Genomic DNA, 19,027 nt, shown 5'->3' with positions numbered 1-19,027 from the left:
TTTGCTTCTCTCATTCCTTCAGAGTTCATATTGGGGTGATAGCCAGAAGCCTGCCTGTTTTCACATTCTGACTGCAAAAGAAGACTAAAAGCTTACTTTAAAAAAATTTTTTAAAATTAATCTTTATTGTTGGAAGTATTACAGATGTCCCCTTGATTTCCCCCCATTGACCCCCTCTACCCTGCACACCCCACCCTCAGGCCTCCACTACACTATTGTCTGTGTCCATGGGTTATGCATATATGCATATAAATTCTTTGGTTAATCTCTTCCCATCCCCTTTACCCCCTTTTTTTAAATGGACCCTTTTATGAATTCTCCTCTTAGAACTAAGCAAATTCTCCCTAGTTTATAATTTCAAATTTCTTATATCCACAAAATGGACTTTTAAGGCAAGTTATGCTGGCATAATTTTTGTAAATATGTTTTTATCAATTAATAAACAGTGATATGTCATTAGAGAAAAAAATTACTTTCTTTTTCTAGTGAGTGCTTGAAAGGTAGTGGTGGTCCTAACACCAAGGCGAAGTAGGAACAGTATGTTACAGTTTAATTGTATCATTTACATTTATGCCTCAGAAAGACAGGGTTTAGTCTCTGCTGTCTGTAATGATATAGTAGTAAACCATCAACACTTGGAACTGCACACCTTTGAAATCTCCAGATTTGGCTTTTCTCTAATCACACAAGAGAAATTCCTAATCTCTTTTTTAAAAAAGGAGAATTACAAACAGCAGAGTGGAAAACCATATAAAAGGTGAGGCTTGGTGACTTGCACATAGCAAAATAACTCTTAAGGGAAATGATTTGAAAAGAATCTAATGTCTCTCAGTAATTAGCAGAAGAAATGTGTAACTACACACATTTGGAAATTGTCTACATGCAAGGAGAGGACAGGAAGAGGCAGTTAATTACCTAATTCTTTCTAATGCTTTCTGTGGGGCTCTACTCATCAAAGTAGACTCAACTGTATTCTCTCAGCACCTGGGGAAGAGGAGGGGCATGGAGCTAAATGCTTTGTTCTTCCACTGATGCTAGATCTCAGTCCTACTTTCCTCATCTCTAATGTACAGTTTAGTGGGACATGGATATTGAGGTTAAAAGAATTCCTGGGTTCTGTCTCAGCTATATACTAACTAGTGATGAGGCTGTCAGGAGATCACTTAATACCTCTATGCCTCTGTTCTTCTCTTACTTGGACATCATAATGCCTGACCTATTAGCTACACCAGGTTGTTAAAAAGTAACTAAGATAATAAATTGGGCAGAGTCAGAGGCACTTTTCCAAGACTTAACAATCTCTTCAGAATAAAGATCTTTTCTTTTTCTAATTACTATAATGTAGACTCATTTTAGAAAACGAAGAAAAGAATGTCTCATCACAAGAAGATAAACTCGGTCTCTTGTATTTCTGTTCCATCTCATATGTCCTTTTGTCTGAGCTTGAGTTTTGAGGGAGAGGGGGATGAGGTCCTGTTGTGGTTGCTCCAGGAGAATCATAATGCATTTTCCTTGTTACAAAGCCATTATAAACATAATTCTACATCTAATATACTCTAATAAGAGGGTGTATTTTAATTTATTTAGACATTTTATCTTCCTGTTATTGAGCATGTAATTGTCTTATCCTTATAAATATTAATGTGATTAAAAAAATGTATGCCTGAAGTTTTTCCAGTATATATTATTTCTTCAGGATTCCAAGTTGAATTAGTGAGGCAGAGGATATGAACATATGAAAAGTATTAATACAGATTCTGTTGCTAGTCTCCTAAAAATGATTTTCTGTTTTTAGATCCAATAGGAGAGTATTACCTTTTTTGGAATTTGAGACTTTGTAATAAAAAGAAAGGTTTGAGTGGGAATGAATGACAACATATGGACAGAGCTGCAGAGAGTGATCGAAAGTTTTTTTTTTTTTTAATCACTTTTTCTTAGTGGATTTACCTAAGGTTCTAGGAATGTCAAGTCTATGAGTGAGGAGGGAGAAATGGCACATGCTAAGTGGTAAATTGAAGAGCTGTTAATAAGGGGATATTTCTAAAGATAAGCAGGGTCAAGGAAACCAGCAAGGACTAGTGCAATAGTACACTCGTATTGGGAGCTATTATTAGCCCTAAATGGGCAATGTGAAGAAGCCATTCCTAGAACCTGCAAAGAGCTGCTACATAGACAAAACTGTGGAACTGGGGTGGAACTGGGTAGTGTAATCTTAACATTTCCAGGGCTACTACTTCAAGAGCTTCAGTCAATACTTCTGTTTGTTCTTTGTCGTCTTCATTAGAAGCTTATTTCTGGGGCTGAATCCATCATCCTTCTACTGCACCCCATATGCTATGTTACAATAAATTCGGGATAACTGATTACTTGTTTCACTCCCCCCTCCCCGCTGCGTTCCTCAGAAGTTCCCACTCAGGCCTTTGTTGGCTTTGTTTTGTTTTCCCAGCCATGGCGTTACTCCCGGTGTTGCTGTTCCTGGTCCCTGTGTTGCTTCCCTTCTTTCCTGCAGATGGAAAGGTATGGTCATGGCTGAAAATATTTTCAGATCAATTCAAGCAACCTTGAAGGACAGCAAGTGACTAGGTCAGTTTTTGGAAGTAAACAAGACTAGATAGTCTGGTGCATCGTAAAGTATGGTAGAACCTAAACACAAGAAGGTATTGAACCCAGGAAATATGGGTAGTCAGAGCCGAGATCTGCATAAATAAATACATAGACTTCAAAGACTTCAAAGACTTAGTTAAAAAAGGGAGGTAAAATATCTCATTAATAATTTTAATATGGATTGCATGATGGAAGCATACATTTTGAATATATTTTTTAAATGTATTACAAATATTAATTTAATCTGTTTGTTTTTTTGTAAAGTAGCCACCAAAAAAATTAAAATTACATGTGATGCTTTAATTATTTTCCTGTTGACAGCACTGGTCTATGGGTTTAAAAGCTAACTGAACTCCTCTTATCTCAAGATCTTTTCTGACTTGCTTTTATTTAATCTATTTCAATGTGATCCCCATCACAAAATAACAATATATTTACATAATCTCAAATTAGCATAACTCCTTCACATGCGTCACCATATTTAACTTTCGTAGTTACTGTGTGAGAACAATTATGCCTATTTTTTAATTAAAAAAATTTTACTAGAAATACTAAGCTTTTGGATTTTTTTTTCATAACTTTTACAATTTTGTGTAAGATGCTCTAATTATTTCTAATATGCTGCTTCACTTTAATAATCCCAAGAGCAGTGTCAGTTATCGCCTTCAATTGGTGTGTAGGTGCTCACGTAAGAAGTCTATTTCCCGATCAGAAAACCTCCAAATGTGAGGAGCTCTGGTCCTCACTGTCTGTTCTCACGCCCTTCTTTAGCTTTGGGTATACAAGATTAGCTAGGACCCCTGAGACCAGAGGATTCTGACACTGGGTCAGACCTCACTTGGCATTCAGAGATGCACTCATTTTTTAAAATTTTTAAAAAAATATATATCTTTATTGATTTCAGAGAGAGGAAAGGAGAGGGAGAGAGAGAGGCAGAAACATCAATGATGAGGAGTCATTGATCGAGCCTGCAACCCGGGCATGTGCCCTGACCGGGAATCGAACCCCGATAGCCTGGATCCTAGGTCGACGCTCAACCACTGAGCCATGCCCAGCTGGGCAAGAGGTGCACTCATTACTAATCAGAGTTTCAATCTGGAGACAATATATTCATCACTCAGGCCTTCATTCAAGTAGTTCACTATCTTCCCAATTTCTTTCCTAAAGATTTCCTTTCATGGCCCTTTTTGATCCCTTGTTACCTCTCACATCCATCTCCTAGTTTTCATTTATAAAATTATTTAAAAGGGTGATACCATTCCATCTTTGTCACCGCTCCCTGTTTGCTGATCCAATGCTCTACATTCCCTCTGTCCAACGGGGTTTTCTGTGCCTCCTCAAGATGCCTCAAAAACATTATTCACCTCTCAAAACCCCAATCCAGGCCACTTTCCATGAAGCCTCTCCTAACCCCAATCAGGAAAACTTGATCCCTCCTTCCTCTATATCTAATAGATCTCACCTATCATTTCATTTATCACATGATATTATGATTATTTATGTCATATTGCCTATTCAGTATAAATTCTTTAAGGATAGACAGATACCATATTTTGTCCATTCTGTTCTCAACACTTTTCATATGTCTCATTACTTTTCATATTCTCAAATAAAACTTTATTCGTACTTATTAAAAAAGAAACAAAGGCATGTCTTTTTCAGTAGAATTTTTATCTACAAAATGAGAAATAATTACTTAAAAGCAGGAAATAATTACTCCTTTCTCAGGGATGATCACATTTTGATAAGCTTTGAAATGAAACAATTTTAAGCAGGTTTTTGAGGGTTAATAGGACATGTTCAGGGATGCTATTTTACGCTCTGATAGGCCCCTGCTAATATTCACATTCACACGTGCAACCTTTTCAACTTTGGAATCGGGGGCTGGGAACGTGCGCGACCTGTGGGTCCAGTGGCATTCATTCTTGGTCCCTCCCTGTCCTTAGGAGCATACAAGCAGGGGGGGAAATGGACGCATACGTAGGTAGGGGCCATATGAACATGGTCAGACCTATGTTCACAATATTTGGAGAGCTTTGAAAACGCTCAGTATTTGTAGGAGGAGAGAATAACTTATTCCAGGGTGTCAGGGAAAATCAATAAATGCCTCTGTCTGCTTAGATTTATACTCCAAAATCTTGCCAATGCTCATGTAACATCACACTCCTGTGTAAATGCAGGCCATCGGATTGAGTAAACCTTATGGAACAATCAGTCATACACCCTACTCTGCCTCTATGCTTAGAACCCCCCAAGATATACCAAAAATGTGAACATCTGGTTTAATAACTTAACTATATTTTTGTTACTGAAATGAACAAAGTCAGCAATAGCCCATTAATTGGATGGCTTTGCTTCCTCCAAATTGCCTTGGAGATTTGTTTAATATTATAAACCTCTCTTGCGAGTAATTCCATAATTTCTGCTGCATAACTGGTAGGATCATTGACTAGAGTATTGAATGCATTTGAACTGGGCCTAAACATTCTTTCTTTGAACACAGGTACCATGTGAGGTCAAAGTCCCCCTTTAAGTCTAGACGAGCCACCGTCCCTACTCTTACCATTCCCTTGCTGCAGCCTGACTGTAATGAGAAGGTCTTAATGGTTCCCAGCTTACAACTTTGTCAGTATGCTATCATTCATATGAAAAATCACATTGCGACATCTCTTCATACTAGAAAGTGGTACTTGTAGCCTCAGATGTGCTTTCAATTGTCATGACATGAATAACACCCACACTCTCAAAATTTAACACTATTTCTTTCCTTTTTAAAAGTCATAGCTTTGGTTCAGATTCATTGGCAATGTTTAACAATTAGTATTGGTTTGAACTGAATACTTTTTAAATAACCTTTGTTCTCTTGAATTAACTTACTCATATGCAATTTTTCAAACTTTTAAAAAATAATTCTGATTTGGCTTTCCTTTAGAACCCAGGTTTTGGTGATTTGTCAACCACCCTAACAGAAGCACAGAGAGAGATTATAAACAAACACAATGATCTAAGGAGAACAGTCACTCCACCTGCCAAAAACATGCTGAAGATGGTAAGAGGCTGTACCATAAGGAAAGTGACTGGAGTCGGCTGTGATAGGCACAGGCTCCTAGTAAAAAAGACCTCTTAAGATCTTTGTGACTTACGCAGTTCTTGTTATTTCATTAGAGCTTTGTTATGGACAAGGCAGAAATACTTTTTCTCATTCCATATACTATTCTTGCTTATGAATTGTGTATCATCCTACCACCATATGTTCTACTCACTAGAATAATATAATCTATCAGAATTGATTTGCTATCATGTCCATCTCAGAGTTTCCCATCTTTGTGAGTGGAATTTGTCTTCCCAGAAAAAAAATGCATGTATATACAATTTTAGGGTACCCATGGAGCCCCTGAAACCCATTCATGAACCCTGGCCCTGAGGTTAGTGTGTGCCTTCTGACCTTGATAAATTGACCTTCAGATACTTTCACCAGGCCTTTTCTGTTCATTTTGATCCAAAACAATTTTCCAATAAGTTTTCTGGCTGTAGGTGGCACTTCTGTCTAGTTCCTCCCCATACAGTCTGACGACATGCAATCATCATTGTCATCATCTGTATTATTAATGTCCACCCCACCCACCTAGGTTTCACTTTACACCCGAAATCTTTCCTTAGAGACACACTGTTGGTCGGGGAAGTTTCAGTTTTGCTGACTGAAGCTTAAAGGAACCCTCTTTAAGGAAGAGAGTATGAAACTATCTTACTACAGCAAATTAAAAAAAAAAAATGACCATGCAGATTCCGAGGTCACCGAGCACAACCTTAGAAGGGGCTATGCAAATGAGGGGCCCAAAACTTAACCTGCATTAGCTCCATGGGACAAGGCAGAGGTTCTTAATTGTACTTTATAATGGTTTAATAACTTGTTCATTTTATGGGGCTATTTAAGTTGTGGAGGCAGAATTAAAACCAAATCTTTGGACATCCAATAAGGGACCATTATGTTTTTCTGATTACCATCTCTCCTAATCTAGAATCAGGAAGGCCTTTTCCCTTTAGGATCAATAAGGGTAAATAATAGAACATTCTGGGCCCAGTCCTAAAAATCAAATGTCTCCCAAATGTATTCAGTGGGGTAAAAAACAAAAGAAACTAGGAATGAAGTATGCTGGCTCAGAATTATAGGAAAAATCATCTCACTACAGCTACGTGTTTATTGATATTTAGAGTAGGACCACAGCTAAAAGCCTTTAGGTGTTCCTGCTGTGCTATCACCCATAGACTGTTAACTCTCTCAGGTTTTACAGTTACTTAGGGTAGCCATACCATAACTCTTTATGGACCAGAAAAGGGCACATCAAAAAATATGTCTTTGGTTATAGGGATAATCAGAATATGCATGTACAGAAAAAATTATAATGGTGTGAATCAGCCTATCAATCTCATGATAAAGCTTGCGCACCTTTGCGGTCTGAGTCATTAAGTGCATACCTTTTTCTCCCTCTTTGTTTTAGAAATGGGACAACAAGACAGCAGAAAATGCCCAAAAGTGGGCAGACAAGTGCCTTCAAGAACACAGCACATTAGAGGATCGAGTAATCAGTATGTAAATCAATAAATGTTTATTGAGTAGATGAAAAAGCAAGATAATAAGGGGCCTTTAAAAAATATATACATATTGATTTCAGAGAGAGGAAGGGAGAGGAGAGAGAGATAGAAACATCAGTGATGGGAGAGTCATTGATCAGCTGCCTCCTGCACGCCCCCGACTGGGGATGGAGCCCGCAACCCGGGCATGTGCCCTGACCTGGAATTGAACCACGATCTCCTGGATCATAAGTCGATGCTTAACCGCTGAGCCACACCAGGCTGGGTGATAAGGAACCATTTTTGATATTACATTAAGAAAACTTTGTGAGAAATGTTGCTTCTAATGCTGCCTTTTTCAAGTTCGTTTGTTTGAGAGAAAGCTCTGAGAAGCACCACCTTGTGCTTATTGTTTCATCTTTTACAAACACTGTCCCACACAATATAACATTTGTACCTCTTAACCATCTCAAGAGTAAAGCCAGGCCATATGTCATCTCTTTCTCTATTTTAAAGAGCAGGGGGCTCACTGTCAGCAGGGAAATAATTGCTAGTAAGTGTTATATCTGGGAAATTTAAAATTAGAATTTCAGACTTCTAACCCAGCGCCTTTTTCATAGTATGGAGCTTGTTTGTGTTTTAAAAACTATTGATTTTTGAATTTATAAAATATGTTGAATTTTGACAAATCATTTCTGAATTTTACTCAAAAATATTTAACATTAGTATCTTTTTAATTTTTGATGACGGTAAGTCAAATCTTTTGTATGTTCTGGGTGCCTCTTCCAAGGCATGCAATATTATATTAGACTCAAAAGTAGCCTCGAAGACATAACCTCTACATCAAGGAACCTAAAAACAATGAGATATCATATGTATTAACAATAAACAAAATATTTACTTAAATTATCAAGTGACAGATATAGGCAAGCCCAATGTGAAAGCAGGAAATAACCCACCTGTTTTGAAAGTAGGATTGCCATTGTTATTTGTATTTTTGATACTGTAATTTAATGAAATTATGAAGAGGAGTGATTATATTCAGTAGAAGATTGGAACAAATGGTTTTGAAAATCCCCGTTTACTGTTAAAATCTCAGCATCTTTTTTCCCCCCTCTATTCAAAAGTAGTTTACACTCCCTTTAAGTAGCATATAGATGTTACATTTCAAGTCATCCAAACATAAATCTTAATTTCAAGGTTTGAAAAATAAGTTGCAATGTTTGTGGGCTGCAAAGCACTTTTATCCTAATTCTTTGAGGAGAAGTTGGCCTGTGGCATTATGATTTGCTCATTCAGGGGAGACCCATAAACCTGGAAAATATTGTCCCTCCTAGTGTAATTTGCTTCATGCTTGGGGCTCTTGAAGACTGAGAGTAAGCTCATTTTCAAAGTTTAAACAGAATAACAACCTATATATGAAAATTTTCTGGTAAGTGTAGGTGAGAGTAGGAGAAAAATTATCAGTTGCTTTCTGCTTTTAAGCAAGCTAACAATATACAACTGAGAGCACAGATTCATGAAGAAATTATTATGTAAATAAATGGCTCTAGAGGAGTAGATATTAAAGAAAGAGGACTTCATCTACTCAAAATTTTGCATGTTGAGACCAGCCTCAATGTGTTTGGCATATCTGGCTTCTATTCAGCTTACAGCTGATAAGGGGCTCTCTATGTATTAATGAACAGTTAGCAACTATGGGCACTGAGTTTGAAGAGCAGGGACTTGATAGATAGATGAGATAGATGATAGATGATAGATAGGTGATGATAGATAGATAGATGATAAACACGTCTCTCTCTCTTTCCCTCTCCCTCTCTCTCTCTGCCTCTCTCTCTCTCCATATCAACTATTGCATGCTTTATTGCTTTTCCAATGAATGATCTGTTTCTTTTTAGATAAAAGGAATTGTGGTGAGAACCTCTATATGTCAAGTGATCCTACTTCATGGTCACATGCAATCCAAACCTGGTTCGATGAGATCAAGGATTTTGACTATGGTATAGGACCAAAATATAAGGATGCAGTGGTTGGACATTATACCCAGGTAAGGGAAACAAATGAAAAAGACATCTTTGCCATAAATGCCCTAAAGGGAGAGCTTATCCAAATTTTGAACGATTCCAATGTTGAATCTGGGGGAAGATCTGAAGCAGGTAAAGAACAGTCTTCTCATTTTGTGGGCATTTCAGGTGTGAGCTGTCATTTGTCAAAAGCCTGCAGGCTCTTAATAAGGAAACATACTTTGTATTTTTTGAATAGTCTAAATGGATAAAGTAGTGAATATACATGAAAATGTAACAGCTTTAAAGATTTTTACTTTAATTTGATAATTTAAGTATTTCCATAAGGTATATAAAATCATACATTGGTAACATTCTTTTCCGTTTTTTATTTCCTGTTGTCTGTTTTTGGATATTTCCTTTTTTAATGTGCTCTCCTATTTTCACTTATGGGCGTGTAGGTTGTTTGGTACTCATCTTATACTGTTGGATGTGGAGTTGCCTATTGCCCCGAACAACCATCTCTAAAATACTACTATGTTTGCCAATATTGTCCTGCGTAAGTACATGCTTTCAAATTTGCTGTCAATGATGCCATTAGCAATTTACTATTTTAAAAATTATCATGTAATAGACAACTCAGATTGAAAAAGCATATTTCAGTGAAGGGGAGAGATAAATCTTGAGAAATATTTTTTAAATTCAAGGCACAATCAACTTCTTAGAAAGAAGAGTAACTTCTCAGTTTCAAGTATAATATTCTGAAGCTGTCTTCCATCATGATTAAAATGATTTGTCTTCCCTTTCCGTTGCTTTTCCCAAGGCTCAGGGTTATTCCATGGGTATGCATTGTGTGTAGTTCTCTAGACGTGGTACTGTCAGTATTTATTAAATTCACGTTCTAGAAAGTGAAAGCTTGATGATATGGCCAGGGGTGAATGTGAAGTAGCAGATGTTAATGACAGTTTAGTGATTCCAGCCCTTTGTCCTGCTTATGTAAAAATACCTGGTATACCATTAAGAATTTATTAAATCTTGGGCCTCAAAGGGTTTTCAGGAAATTCCCAATATATTTCAAATTGTCAAGAAAAGGTAATATCTTAAGTCTTTGCTTCTTAGAATTTAACACAAAAATCTCTGAAAGAACCATCCATTAAAATATTGATTTATAGCAGAAAGTATACCCCTTCCTCAAGCAATATGTTTGAATTATCCACAAAAATCCCCATGGATATATTGAAGATATATTCACAATGTATAGGTTATGTTTAATGTTTGAAATTCCTTGCCACTGGAAGGAGAGTTTCCCCCCAAACCAAGCTTTTTACATGATTTATTTTAAAACTATAGATAAGCCAGGTAAGGTCGGGTTCCAGTTTCAAAATCACTTTCCTGCAAGCACAGGGTAGGGTGTAGTAGAAAAAATTGAAAGGTTTTAAGAGAATGCACCCAAACTCACTGCCTGGCTGTAAGAGGGGAGGCATCTGGAGCCAGGCATCTGTAGTAAGAGTTGGAATGAGTAATAAGGAAAACAGGAGTGAGAAGATTTCTAAGACACTTTTATATCTATTTCACATTTTTTTCCAAGGGCTCACACACATATAGTTATATTCCGTACAGGGAAACTGAGATTCAGATGCATTGCCCTGGGACTTTGGACCACTTGGTCCAATTAAAACTTTGACTCTCTTGCGTTTTCAGATAATAATTGCCAACAAAATAATCATCATCAATGAAGTACAGGCTAGTTATTGTAAGACCACTATTGCCTGGAAATTAGTGTTAATAAAACCTTTCTAACTAATATTCCCGTTTTTGGTAAACACAAAAATCTTACACACAAAACCTCTGGACATTCAAAATCCTTTCTAACACATCCACCTTTCAAAGAGTACTTGAAAATATCACCACCCTACATCTTAGAGCATTACTTTTTCCAGTGCATATTATAGAAATGATCAATGATTATAGTTTCTCTTTAAAATATAAAATTACATTTAACATTAACTATTTTCCATAATATAACCTTCTGTCCCCCAGGAACTTCTACTATCTCTCTAGGAGATATGCTTTACCCTTAGCCACAGCTCAGGGTGCACTGACTGCAATTTGACCAAGTCAACGGAGAGATGGAAAGTGTTGCCACATTAAAATGTATTCTTAAAACTCCAGAACCTATTTATTCCATTTCAGTTGCTCAGACTGTGATATTATGGTCAAAGAAGTAAGTGTATGTGTGAATTACAATCTTACTTTGCATTGTTATCTGAGTATACATTGGACTATTAGTTTTTCAGTTGACACAATTAAAAACATTGAGTAAATACTCAGATATATATGGTGATAAATGCTACCCTTGGAGCATAAATTAAACTGAAAAATGAAAAATGTTTGACATGTTGTATTTCAAATTTCAGCGGTAATGTTCAAAGCAAGACACATATCCCCTACCTAAAAGGAATACCTTGTGCTAGCTGCCCTGATCACTGTGACAATGGACTATGCAGTAAGTTTCAAGTCATTAATTTATTAGTATAATTAAATGATCTGATATTTATTTTTAAAAATTAGGAAATCTTCTGAATGGAGCCAACTTAGGCAATGCCTTCATGCAAAAGAAAACAATAAAATTACTTAACAAAGTGTGCTTAAGCAAAAATCTTTAGCCATTCAGTAGTATGTATATATATATTTTGCAACGAAAGCCTGTTGCCATGTGTAACCTAAAGAAGCATCTACCATCAATGTATATTTGTGACTATGTTGAACCCATTACATATTGGTATATATAAAGATGTTTCTGTAAAAATAATTTATTATAATTAAATGTGAATTTTTTTTTTTCTTTTTTATAATCCTCACTGGAGAATAGTTTTTTCATTGCTTTTCAGAGAGAGTGGAAGGGGGGAAGGGAAAGAGAGAGAGAGAGAGAAACATTGAAGTGAGAGATACACATCGATTGGTTGCCTGCCACACGGGGCTGGGGATCGAGCCTGCAACCAAGGTATGTGCCCTTGACCGGAATCCAACCTGAGACCCTTCAGTCTGCAGGTCAATGCTCTAACCACTGAGCAAACCAAGTAGGGCTGAATTTTCTTTTCATCAAAGTTAATGTTTTTATAGGAAAGGTGGCGCTTTAAAAAGAGAATATATACAAATGTAAAGGTGTGAGACCAAAGAATATAGCTCAGTCTGGACAGGCATATCCGATATAATCACATATGTTACCAAAATATTCAACAAACTAAATTCCTCATTTTCCTCATAGTATAGTTAGAATCATCAAGTTTAATTTAATAATCATTTGCACTTTTGTTTGCTAGTAAGTTTTATGTACTTTTAAAATATTGATCAAATCTGTATATGGCATTATTAGCTAACAGAAACCTCAAAACTATTTTAGCAAAAAGGATTGAAATTAATGTCATGTAATATCTCATTTTCAGTGTTGTTATGTTTGAGGTACAAAGAGCTGGTATTTTTTTAGTTGGGATGTATTATTAGCATTCTTATGAACAATACCGTTGACCCATTAACTAAAATTTTTATTTCTCAAATACATTCACCTGACTGAACTGTAGCATTGTTTTTGAGTGAACTCTATAGCCACAATTCAGAATACTGATAATATAAAAGCTGTAAATTAACTAAAGAATGAAATGCTTATACCTCTGCTGAATTCTCTTTGTTAAGGAGTTTGGAATTTATCCTATTAGTAATGAGTAGCCAACTGAAAGATTTTAGGCAGAAGAGCGATGAGCTCAGAACTGTGTTTTATAAAGAGCTCCTGTCAGTAGTATGAATAAACAATTGGGTAGAGTACAGCTGACAGACTATTGAAAAACTTGGGTTCAAAAACAAATGGATGTCTTTACTGCGTTAGGGCAAAATGAATGAAGAGAAATGGACAGCTTATGAGAGACAGGGAGAAGTAGAATACTCAGTGTTTATTGCCTGTTCTTGTTAAGTGTTGATAAAAAGTAGAGGGGAATGAGTTCTGGCAGATTCCTAGTTCCTGATTTGAATCACTTAGTGGGGATTGCCATTCCTCTGAGATTGAGTAGGGAGTTGGGGAAGGATACCAAAGAAATGCCACGCTTGGAGGTAGGATGATGAATTCAGTTTGAGATTTGTTGAATTTGTGGCCACTGAGGGACATCCAAGTGGAAATGTCCAATAATAATAGCAAAATTCTGTTTTTACATTTTCACAGTCACATCTTCTCATAATGACTTCTTACTCCTGAAAGAAAGGCTGGTGGCCTTAGAGTCTGGTGGCAACAGCATCTAATACAACTTTCTGAGATGATGGAAATGTTCAATATTTGCACTGTCCTGTAAAGTAGTCCTTAGACACACTGACTGTTTAGCTCTTGAAATGTAACTAGTATCAATGAGGATCTGAAATTTCAAAGTTATTTAATTAATGTTTAAATTAACCACATGGCTAGTGGCTCTACTATTGGATAGTGCAGTTCCAGAGAGATTTATTTAAATTTATTTTACCCTGTTTTCTGAGGGAGGAGTCAGTCAATTATTTTAGAGACATTTGGAAAAGCCCAAATTTTAAAAGAAATTACACCTTAATCAGTGAATTTAACTAAGGGACTACATGTGTCCCTCAAGATATGAAAGGGCCATCAGAGTGTAATGAATGACGTCAACTTGTTTGCTCTAGCCTCTCCTCCTCACTTACATGGAATTTACTGTTTGTGCTACTGACTGCCGTGGAGGAAAATCATAATGAAGTGACTGACTTATTTGTTTTTATTCCAGCCAATACTTGCGATTATGAAGATGCTTATTCGAACTGTAAAGATTTGAAGAATCAACTGGGCTGTGAAAATCCTCTCATCAAGAACAGTTGCAAGGCTTCCTGCAACTGTGAAAAAAAAATTTATTAAATGCCCAATACAGACTGTTCATGCCTAAGTGGAGGAGAGTCACATCTACTTACACTTGACTTTATTAGCAAAGAAATCATAGGCATGTTAGCTATAAATTTGATTCCAAATAGTATTATCTTTTTCTCCTGGATCTGCTTTTTACTTTACAGAAATGTCTTTCATCCAGAGAAGTGTTCACCTATGTGGTCTTTAATTCCTCCTCTGCCATTCACCTTTCTTCTTACTCATCTAACTTCCATCCCTTTAATTAAATTAGATTTTTTTTTTTTCTTCCTAAGGAAACCCCAACCTTCATTCTGCCCAAATCAGTGAAGACTTCTGATTCTTCATCTGCATAAATTGCGCAGTAGAATATGACCACACTTTCCTTTTAAACCTCTCTTCTCTTAGACAAATCTTCCTTAATGAAGAATCCTATATAATATACATAAATACTCTTTCCTCCGGGAAGTTCCCTCCCTTTTGAGTCTGGGCTGAACTTAGTGACTCGTTTCCAAAGAGTAAAGTATGGCAAAGGAATGACAGTAATTTTACAGTAAAGACATCTGGCAAATGCCAACTTAACCAAGCAATCAGTCAGCATCTTCTGCAGTAAGTCATGTGGACTCATGTACCCTTCATCTGATGTGACTAGAAGGGCATTTCACTTCTGTATTCTTTCTAAAAATTTGTAACCCAAATCTCATCATGAGGTAAAACATTAGGCAAATTTAAATGGAGGGACTTTCTACAAAATACTCCTGGACCAGGACTCCTCCAAACTGTTAAAATCATGAGCAATAAAGAAAATAAAAAAAAAAAAGAAAAGGGAAATTCGGGGTAACTATTACAGACCAGAGGAAACTAAGAAAACACAAGAACTAAATACAATGTGGTAGTATTTTGAGATAAGATCCTGGAACAGAAAAAAGGTCATTAATGGAAAAACTGATGAAATTTGAAGTCTGTAGTGTTTTTAATAGTAATGTTAATTTCTTAGTCTTTCTGAATGTACCAGGGTAGTGTAAAATGATATCATTACAAGAACCTGAAACTGGATTCAGAGTATATGGAAAGTCTCTCTACTATCTTAGCAACATTTCTGTAAATCTAAAAAGACTCCAAAATAAAAAGTGCATTATTAAAAATAAAAAAGATCTATTTTTCTTGGCTCCTCGACACTTCATACTGTTCTCTAGATTATCTGGTTATTTTTTCTCAAACTCCCCTGCCCAACCCCCACCCCAGTTTGAATTCCTCTATTCAACTGCTAAATGTTCTTGATTTTTGTCTTTTTCAGCAACTCTCAGATAATACCAGTGACTGAATTGTCAAATCTAACTCACTTGCTTATCCAGTGTCAAGCATCACTAATCATTTCAAGGACATCAGTCATGAGGCAAAGGCAAAAGAGAAGCAGGTCCAAGGCCGCCAATGCAGCTCCCCAAGTGTGTCTTTGCAACACAGTTCTTAATCTCAACAGTGACAGCCTTCCTAATTAGTCTACTTTTAAAACCTTTCCATAGACCTCTCAAATACTGAGGAAAATATTTATGCTCAAACTGGTAGGCTAGAAGCTAAGTCATTTTTTCTATATTTTCCTGTCTAATCTCACTTCATTCCATTCTCCCTTACTTTTTATGTTCCAAATTCAATGATCATATTAAATTCTTTCAAGCCCCTCAAGATTTTTCCTAGCTCAGGGCATTTGTGTTTGCTATTAGCTCTGTCTGGAAGAATCATCCCTCTATTATATGCTAGACTAGCTCCTTCACATTAAATGTCATTCCATTTGAGTAAATAATCTGAAGGGTGTCCCTTCATTCCCTCTCATAATTCCCTGTACTTCCTTTCATAATAAGCATCATAATGTGTAATAATTGATTCCTGCATTCAACAAATAGTTATTGGAAATAATTACTGTTCAGGTTTTTATTTAAGTCCTTTGAAAATAGTAATTAACAGGACAGACCAAGTTCCAAACTTCATGGAGTTCACACTCTAATAGGGCAGGGACAAAGAAAACTATGTATTTGCAAATAAATCCTAATATAATATAGGAAGGGATAAGTGCTATAAACTAAAATGGACAAGAGAATGCAGAATGAGAATGGACTGGGATGGGAAAATATTAATTTAAATAAGATAGGCAAATGTTCTCTGAGGTGATGACAATGGATTACAGACACAATGGAAGTGAGGCAGCAACCATTAACAAAGAATGGTGAGAAACTTTCAAGGCAAAGAGAATGGTGAGCACAAAGTTGTTGAGGTAGCAATAAACTTGGTATATTTAAGGAAAGGCAAGACGCCCAAAATGGCTGGAGCACAGGGAACGAAGTAAAGATAATTTTAAAAAGGGGTCAGAGAGTTAGGCACAAACTTAGTCACATGGTGCCCTCTAGGGCAGGTAAAGAATTGTTATAAGTAAATAATGAGATATAAATTGTAAGAGGAAAAAAATGAAGCAAAAAACTAGTTAAGAGACTATTGACTAGAAGGGAGATTAAGTTAAATTACACTGGATTATAAATGTGTGTGTGTATATATTGTATATATATATTGTATATATGTATCATGTATATTCTACAATTAATTTCAATATATTTTTGTTTATATCATGATAGAAAACAAGATAACTATTTCCCAACTAAAGTTAGTATTACCTTTTGCCAAAGCCAAAGACATCACAAGACAACTACAGACTATTGTTCTTCGTGAACATAGATGCAACATATAAAAAGGATTGCACACCATGGCAAAGTAAGGTTGTCCCAGTATAAAAGGTTGTTTTAACAAACATTCAAAATCAATTAAGGTGATATATTAATAAAATAAAGACACAACCATCAGAAAAGATTCCAAAAATTTCCTTACAAAATTCAGCACCTTTCATGAAAACAATTTTCGGAAAACTAGGAATAGAAGGGAACTTCCTCATGCTAGTAAAGACCATCTAACCAAGTCCTCCGGCTGACATTATACTTACTGATCGGCTGCTTTCTCTTTACATTACTTTTCAGGTGATTACACCACTATAGCACTTTTCAATCTGAAATCCACACTCAGAAATACTGCGAGGATGTCAGTTTGCACCACCTCGCTCACATTTTTAAGTTTACAGTGGATGCAATAAAATAAAATAAATTAAATTAAAGGCATATAGATTAGAAAGGTAGAAACTGTCTTTACTTGCAGATTAAAATGACCTTCCTTGTAGAAAATCCAAATGAACCTATAAAAAAAGCTACTAGAACTAACAAGCAAATTTAGCAAAGTCACAAGATTACAGGGTGGAACGTGGAACTTCTTACAAATAAAGCAACAGGATGGGAATTACATCGGCTTCTCGTCGGAACCCATGCAAGAACCCAGTTTTTCCAGCTCTCAGGCATCTAGAACACTGCTCATTTCAGCCCAGCACCCTGCCAACTTCAGGTCTTTCATGAGTGTTTAGAGGGACCTTCAATGTTCCTGTCAATAATGAAGATGTACTTTCCATGTGCTCTCCAACACGTGTAGGCTCTAAACCTACAAGCTTTTTTTTTTTTATTCTGGATTTGCCTTCCATACCAAATTCAACTCTGCTTTTATTTTCATCTCTTCACATCCCATCCTTTTGTTCTATTTCTACTACTCTAAAATCGATATGGAAGATTGCCACCACATTCTTATTTTTCCCATCACCAACCTCTCAGCTCCACAAATCACCCTGCACAGTGCTATCAGGCAGTTTTCATGAAATAATATTTGACTATGTCATTTCCTAACTGTCTAAACACCAGTGAAATTACTTTTCCTTTTTATACAAGGAAGCAAATCTCCTTACACTTCTGTACAAAGCTTCCCCAACATTTTCTACAGCCTAACATTCTGACTTAAATACGCCGTTGTGATACATTGATTTGTCCGTTTCTGCTCTTCATGCCAGGTATTCAAAACCTGCCTTCCTTTCTGACCAAGTCATATACATTTTTCAGATAGGTTCAAATGTAACTCTACCATGTAGGTTTTACCCGGATAACACCAACTCACAGAACTCGCCATTGCTGTATGTATTTCTTGTTTCAACTACTTAGCAATAAACTGCTTTACCTGGTAATGTTCATATGTATTTATCTTTCCCGCAGGACTGTACATCTTAGAGGAAAGAGATGACATGTCCTTTTCTCTGCATTCCCTAAGAATCTAAGCCAGGCTAATATTTAGTCACTGAATTAATATTTACAAACTGCCACCTATCTAACTAGTATTGTGCTAAGCTTTGGAGCTATAGCAGAAATCAAGATAGACACAGTCAATTTCTCAAATACAGGGAGTGGGCAAAAGTAAGTTTACAGTTGTTCGTATGGAAAAGAATATAATAATAAATAAATAATACAAGAATAAACTGTTTTGTGTACTCACAACTGTAAACCTACTTTTGTCCACCCTTGTACATGTTCACTGACGATATCTATCACTACAATACTCAAGCCACTCTCATTCTGACATTATTCCTGAGAACAAGTAATAACCTTGGAGGTATGGTGGCTCCAAGAATAAAAAATAGGAGTTCCACAATAAATTATAGTGTATCGTAGGATACCAATGAATTGTTTTGCACTAGAAAAAGTACAAATGTACCAAGCAATTCTGTTCCTAAAAGGTGAGCAGCAATTTTGAGGACATATGTATCTGAAACGTTAAATTAATAATCTAAGCAAGATATGGTCAAAACATATAGAGGTGAGAAAGAGAGATCTGGGGATGAATTTCATAAACATTTAGAAAAGCCAGCTCTCAAGAGTTAACTTCGATTTGCCATAAGAGCAAAGCAATATAGGATGACTTGTAAATTCCAGGATTTTTTAGTCAGTTGTGAAAGAATGTCTGTGCCTTTGTCACTTGGGATTTTAACACTGCAAAGGGGAACTGGCACTCAGCACCACGAAGCAAGGCCGTCTTAGTTACAGTTGTGCCC

General features: G+C 36.3%; 1 protein-coding gene across 2 annotated transcripts; it reads left to right on the top strand.

Moving 5' to 3' along the window:
- The first annotated feature begins 2,439 nt into the window (after nucleotides 1-2,439).
- On the top strand, nucleotides 2,440-14,082 carry LOC107536854 (cysteine-rich secretory protein 3-like). Of its 2 annotated transcripts, none has more exons than XM_016212701.2 (7): nucleotides 2,440-2,517; nucleotides 5,537-5,653; nucleotides 7,104-7,195; nucleotides 9,082-9,223; nucleotides 9,641-9,738; nucleotides 11,597-11,685; nucleotides 13,955-14,082. In XM_016212701.2, exons 1-7 carry the CDS (start codon nucleotides 2,449-2,451, stop codon nucleotides 14,080-14,082), a joined length of 735 nt encoding a protein of 244 aa, XP_016068187.2. In that variant the 5' UTR covers nucleotides 2,440-2,448. The 2 variants fall into 2 exon arrangements, with proteins under 2 accessions (XP_016068187.2, XP_087673258.1); XM_087817132.1 differs by having other exon boundaries at nucleotides 2,449-2,517; nucleotides 7,104-7,191; nucleotides 9,075-9,223.
- The last annotated feature ends 4,945 nt before the right edge of the window (nucleotides 14,083-19,027 follow it).

The sequence above is a fragment of the Miniopterus natalensis genome, chromosome 5 (assembly GCF_054644295.1).
Source record: "Miniopterus natalensis isolate mMinNat1 chromosome 5, mMinNat1.hap1, whole genome shotgun sequence".
Lineage (NCBI taxonomy): Eukaryota > Metazoa > Chordata > Mammalia > Chiroptera > Miniopteridae > Miniopterus > Miniopterus natalensis.
Note: the sequence above shows the minus strand (reverse complement) of the source record. Positions and strands in the feature narration are given on the sequence as shown.